This window comes from Gastrolobium bilobum, unplaced genomic scaffold (genome assembly GCF_033153095.1).
Source record: "Gastrolobium bilobum isolate Gb01-03AN ecotype WA unplaced genomic scaffold, APGP_CSIRO_Gbil_v1 utg122644, whole genome shotgun sequence".
NCBI classification, from domain to species: Eukaryota; Viridiplantae; Streptophyta; class Magnoliopsida; order Fabales; family Fabaceae; genus Gastrolobium; species Gastrolobium bilobum.
Genome location: NW_026899305.1, coordinates 60,500 through 66,578, shown reverse-complemented (window position 1 = coordinate 66,578; position 6,079 = coordinate 60,500). Strand labels below are relative to the sequence as shown.

Below are 6,079 nucleotides of genomic sequence, written 5' to 3'. Positions count from 1 at the left end.
TGTACTTTTTTAATATTGCCATACATAGTATTTTTTTAAAAAAAAAATCTTTATTTTTTTCTTTTTTTATTGGAAGAATAATAATGTTTTTTCCTTACACTGACAGAAGAAGTTGTTTTCGCGCAACGCAGGCAAGATAGTAATAAAAATTACATTAATCCTTTTGTTTTATGTTTTTGCAAAGTTTTGGGTGTTTGTTGACAATGGTTTGAGTTGAAAGCAGTTAACACTAAAACTAAACATGTTTTTGGAGTGACCCTCGCTCCTGTCCCACATCTAACTCTCAAAACGCACTTCAATCTTTCTTCTCCGTGTGTTTGAGTTTTCACTTCGTTGTTTTGAGGAACATTGTGAGTTTTTTTTTTTCCTCTCTCTAATGGCAACACCTTTTCAATCTGTAGCTGTAAGTACAAATGCTTTGTTTGTTTTTCATTCTTTTGAGTTTGGGTTAGAATAATAGCATTCAGGAATTTGTAATATTTAGTTCTTGTTTTTGAGGTAACTGCTCTCTTTGCTGCTGCATTAGCATTACCCGCTATAGATCTGAACTTACCTTACAATATATGTGCCGTGAGGTCAAACCCTCTTGTTTCTTGTGTTTAAATTGGAACCTTCCCTTTCTGAGTACCCAATTTAGTTCCTCTCACAACCCTTTTGAGAAATCATAACACTAACAAGTTCTGCTACTAATCCTGGTATGCTCCTCGTTTCTGCATCATATATTCGTGGCCAAGATGCTGTTTTTACTTAAAATTAAGAATCTATTAGAGTCTTTTCCATCTGGGAAATATTTAGAAGATCTTCTGAAATAAGGGGGGGAAAATTGCAAAGTTTTCAGCACTGAATGTGCCCTTGTCATTTCAAGTTATCATATCTTACAGAAGTTTGTTGGGATCTTCTTTTTGCTATAATTTAACCATAAAATAGTTGAAATTTTAGTTTGACTTGTAGCCTTTTTCCGGTAAATAAGCTGCACAGTAAGAGAGAGAGTTCACTGGTTACTAAGATTTGATTGGTGAAGTTAGATTGAATATTAAGTTTGTTTAACATGCGTGCAAGCCTATGGATTCTGTGTCAATTTGTAAGGTTTTTTATTTCCCCTCTTAATAATAGTGCAGTCATCAAAATTTGAAGGCATCTTTAATTGTATTTCCTGTATTATCTCATAAGAAGGAAGTTGCTGCTGAAAAATTTATACCATAAAACTCCGCTGTTAAAATTTAAAAATGAGCAAATAAGTTTATTGTCTTCAGAAATGGAAGGAATTGCTAAATCTTAGCTTAGAGTTTACTATTCTTATGAATAGAAGATGTGAACATAAACAGATGATATATGCTCGTTCTCGAATGTTTGCTTGATGCAGGTAATATGTTGGTGCTCCCTTTAGGGAAAGATGAAATTGAAGTCTAAGAAAGGATGGAAATCTATTGTGCCTCTTCATTTGAAAGGAAAATCAGCCACCCGTTTTTCTCTGTTTCGCAAAGTCAATTCAGCTAGCTATGGACCTGCCAAAACACCCGTTTATCTGAATGTGTATGACTTGACACCCATGAATGGTTATATGTATTGGGCTGGTCTTGGTATCTATCACTCTGGTGTAGAAGGTATAATTTTAGGCTTCTATTTCTTGAATTTTGATGTCGTTTTCGAGGAATATAAAGTACTTGATGTCATTTAAGTGTGAATTTCATCTTCTACTGAGTTTGGAATGAGCACTTCTATTATCTGATAAACCTTCTGTATTTCACAGTTCATGGTGTAGAATATGCATTTGGAGCTCATGACTACCCAACAAGTGGTGTTTTTGAGGTCGAACCTCGGCAATGTCCAGGCTTCAAGTTCAGGAAGTCAATATTCATAGGAACCACATCCTTGGATCCTGTTCAGGTTAGGGAGTTCATTGCTAGGCAGTCGGCAAGTTACAATGGGGATACATATCACTTAATTGTTAAGAACTGCAACCACTTCTGCAAGGATATCTGCTACAAGCTGACGGGGAAATCAATCCCAACATGGGTAAATCGGCTGGCCAGACTAGGTATTTTCTCCATTTCCCACAACTTGTTTCATACAGATGTTAGTTGACTTTTGCAATGTGTTTGGATGGAGGGAATGTAAGGTTTTGTAGCAAAATCTCTCGTGTTTGGGAGATTTTTCAAAGGAGGGGAAAGAAATAAAGGTGTTACAATTAACCCTCCAAAACATCCCAAGTCCCCACATTGTCCAAGTTATAAAGAACCAATTCAACTCAAAAGATTAACCTGATAGGTGAGGCTACCTTAATGGTTTTTATATTTCTCTAACACGCCTCCTCACACGAGAGCCTACTGAGCTTGAAGGATGAAAAATGCACAGGTTCACCTACCTATTCTAAGAAACTCCACATAACTCAATTAATTTTTAATTAAATGGGGGGCAGTGAGGATCGAACCCGTAATATCGAGGCTCTGATAACATGTAAAGAACCAATTCAATCCAAAAGCTTAAGCTGATAGGTGAGGATATATTAATGGTTTTTATATTTCTCTAACATAAGCTTTTGAGGACAGATATTTAGTTTTGAACATCTTCCTTCTTGTGCATTTTCAATTGTTTCTATCCCTTCCTTCCCCTTACAAATGCTACACAAAGCCCTAAAGATACCAATAGATTGTTTCATCAGGAATTTAGTTATTAGAGTACTAGACAGGAATCATTTGCTTTCACAAAGAATTTGCGTAATTATTGTTATACCCTTTCCTAATTCAATCTTTTGTTGGCTTCCTTTCCCTCCTCTGAGTTCACTTCATAGGCATTGATGCTTAGACTAATTTAACAAGGGTGGTTTATGAGACACCTGTTCCATCTCCACGTGCATGGTTGTTGTTATTTAGCTGAAAGATAATAAACAGTGAAGTCAAAAGGCACGGATAGAATAAAGTTCCCTTATTTGAGTCGAGGAAGAGAGACTCCAACTATGAACAATGATCTGTTTTCACTTTTCATACAAATTCAACTATGCCATTAACATGTCATCCCTCTACTATTTATACACTATCAGTGAAACTATATGGATAGTATCCTCTAACTAACTAGTCAACAACCTCTAAGTAATATAACATTCTCCAACTAACTTAACTAATTATCGTTGTTGACCTTGTGGCAGGTTCAATCTGCCACTGCATTCTTCCCGAAGCTCTAAGAATTTCTGCTGTGGAGCATGATCCTAATTATCAGCCTCATGATAGTGAAAAGAGAAGGCTTCGAAGTGCCTTCAATTGCTTGTCCTCAATCTCAATGCGTCAAAAGCACCTTTCCACATCTTCACTGTTTCTACAGTCACCCCTAAGAGGCTGCTTGTCATCGTCGTGGCCATCATTGGAATTAAGGAAGTCCATTAATCGTTCCTTGAAAGAAAGGTAAAAACTATTTCAGCTTTGAAAAGGTTGGAAATGCATGATTGTACCACTCTGTTCTATGCTAGTCTTTTGTAAGTAGATTTTGTGTTTCGTCACATAACTTCAAATACATTTTGTTTTGTCTTTTACCTTTAAACATGTTTTCATTTTATGTTTGTCATTGATATGGCTCATCCTTCTGTCAATTTGCAACTAAGAATGATCCTTCCGGTGCTATGGAAGAAACTTTGAATGAAAGAATCACCACTCTGCTATTTTTAATTTAATATGCACTAGCATGTAACGGGCATCAGCATATTCAATCCAATTTCTTTTGGAATTATTATGATAATATGGTCTATATATCTGAAGTTGTAAACCGGAAGATTAATTCTTAATGTGAAATAAATTCATATAAAGTTTATATGATTTTATAAATTGAAGCGTGCCAAATGTACCGTGCATTTTTTTAAACGATAAATTCACATGCCAAAAAGCAACTAAGATTGGTTTAGTGGTAAGGTTTGTATTAAGTTATATGTTCAATTCTCACATTTGTATCCAAATATATATATATATGGTAAAATTATTTCTGCAGCCGTTTTACGTACAACAATGACAGATGTATGATTATGATTCTCCACAATTATATATGGCAAGTATTTGACTGCTGCACATTGTGCGTATAGCAGCCACAAAAATATAAATTCTTTTATATATATATATATATATATATATATATATATATATATATATATATATATATATATATATATATATTCACATGGCAAACACGTCTTTATTTAATGATATGTCTATGACATTCATGGGCAAGATCAAGGAAATTCATCACACAACCTCGCTGGTATGGTAAAAGATTTATTAAATCAAATTAAATATTTTACATATTTACGTGCTCGTAAATATGTAATCTCCTACAATATAAAACTTCCGCACTTAACCAAGATTAAAATCATTACTAGATAACAAACGTGCAGCCTAAATTTCCCAAAGCGATACATAAAATAACCAGAATCAGAAGCGATATAGTAAACCACCTCAAACTAGAGAGGTTCCTCCAGAACTTCAACAAATTGATCAACCAGAAAAATAATATCAGAAGGTCTCTGCTCTGAAAACCGCACTGAAGCTCCTGAGGTGGGATCCAAAGGCAGATACATTCGCAAATATGAATACTTACTCTGCATAGGAATTTTTATATACACTTTTTCTTTCCCGACATAATAGAATCATACATGAATACACAGACCACAAAGCCGAATTAGCATTGGGAAAACAAACCTGAGGGAACATGAAACAAACTATTCAGATCTAAGTTTTGCATTTCTAAAATGAGTTAGGACATTTGTCACAATCAGAACTAGAACAGGCCAATAACCTACTATCTAATGAGAATTTAAAGCATAATAACTAAATAATCACTAATATTATTGAGTGGTTGTATAGATATGTATTGGCAGTCTGCTAAATTGGTCCTGTCTCAAATTCTTCTTGGAAAACATTTTTTCACAAACGAAGATTATATTGAAGATCATCACCGCTAAATATGTGTATTCAAGAAAATAATAATTAAGGGTGATCAACTTGACTTGAGAGGTTCACTATTCATTAAGTACTGTCCTGTGTCCATGTGATAAATAGCATTACACTATTAGACGAGTATTAACACTTGACACGCAGAAGTTTAGGCCGGTCCCGTACTACTTTCTTTTGTTATTATTATTTTTAAAGCAAGCCTTTCTCTTCCAAACAACGATTCCAATCAATATACGTTTCCAGATCCATGATCCGGACAAAGTGGATATCAGTACTACGTAGCATACCGAAATCCTTCATGGCCAGATTCTAATTGCAACAGACATGAATATAGCTGTGGAGAACTGAAATGCTTCAAGGTTTAATTCTAACAAGAACAATACCATGTGGTCTGGATATTATAAGATGAATGCAGTCTCACCCGTCAGCAAACAGTTCTGCTGTTAGAACTCATGACCACCACGACACTAGGTACCAACGTTGCATTTGAGCTAAAGTTCACCGACTCTAGAAACCGAATAATCATGGAAGAAAAAAGAATTACTAAGCCTGTTCTACTAGCAAGACACCAAACCAGCTGACTCTCCACAACACCTCCAATTTTACACACCGTAGAGAAGAGATTAAATTCTTAACCTTAAATATAAACTGTCTTAATTGAGTCAATCCAGATATACTGCTATCTAACCAGCAAACAGTAATATCATTTTACAAGCACAAACAATAGGATACTGTTACAAAAAAATTATAGATACTCTTTTTTACTTATTTGTATGATAAGTAGTTGCAACCAGCATGCATCAGGAAAGCAGTTGACCAGTTATTTCGAAAGATGTTAAGTGCCTTGGGTAAACCATTTGTCTTGTAATAATGGAAAAAACGTAATATAGATGAGAATCAGATGCCATTAATCTGTGGAAAGAGATATATATGAAGCAATGTTTTTGTCGGTGTATATTTAATCGAAATCAAGAAAGGGGTAGCATCAAGTATAAAAGGGGTACAGTGTTACACTTACATGAAAGAATCAGATAAACAAGCCCAAAAAAGTACATACATCCTGCAAACTGCCAGGCAGTAAAATATAATATTCTTTTTATTGCCTTAAGCAATACAGCCCTATAATGACACCAAAACCTTTGCAA

The 6,079-nt window shown here is 34.8% G+C and overlaps 1 protein-coding gene across 3 annotated transcripts; it reads left to right on the top strand.

The window, feature by feature from the left end:
* The first annotated feature begins 298 nt into the window (after positions 1-298).
* LOC133289361 (deSI-like protein At4g17486) lies at positions 299-3,639 on the top strand. 3 transcript variants are annotated; one of them, XM_061487279.1, is made up of 4 exons: positions 299-350; positions 1,364-1,604; positions 1,751-2,038; positions 3,146-3,639. In XM_061487279.1, the coding sequence occupies exons 2-4, from the start codon at positions 1,394-1,396 to the stop codon at positions 3,400-3,402; spliced, it is 756 nt and encodes a 251-aa protein (XP_061343263.1). In that variant the 5' UTR covers positions 299-350; positions 1,364-1,393; the 3' UTR covers positions 3,403-3,639. The 3 variants fall into 3 exon arrangements, with proteins under 3 accessions (XP_061343263.1, XP_061343264.1, XP_061343262.1); XM_061487280.1 differs by having other exon boundaries at positions 329-403; positions 3,176-3,639; XM_061487278.1 differs by having other exon boundaries at positions 329-403.
* The last annotated feature ends 2,440 nt before the right edge of the window (positions 3,640-6,079 follow it).

Coding starts and splice junctions, on each gene's coding strand:
- LOC133289361 (XM_061487279.1), top strand. CDS start 1,394: ATGAAATTGAAGTCTAAGAAAGGATGGAAATCTATTGTGCCTCTTCAT. Junction 1,605..1,750: donor CTATCACTCTGGTGTAGAAG/GTATAATTTTAG, acceptor TGTATTTCACAG/TTCATGGTGTAGAATATGCA. Junction 2,039..3,145: donor AAATCGGCTGGCCAGACTAG/GTATTTTCTCCA, acceptor ACCTTGTGGCAG/GTTCAATCTGCCACTGCATT.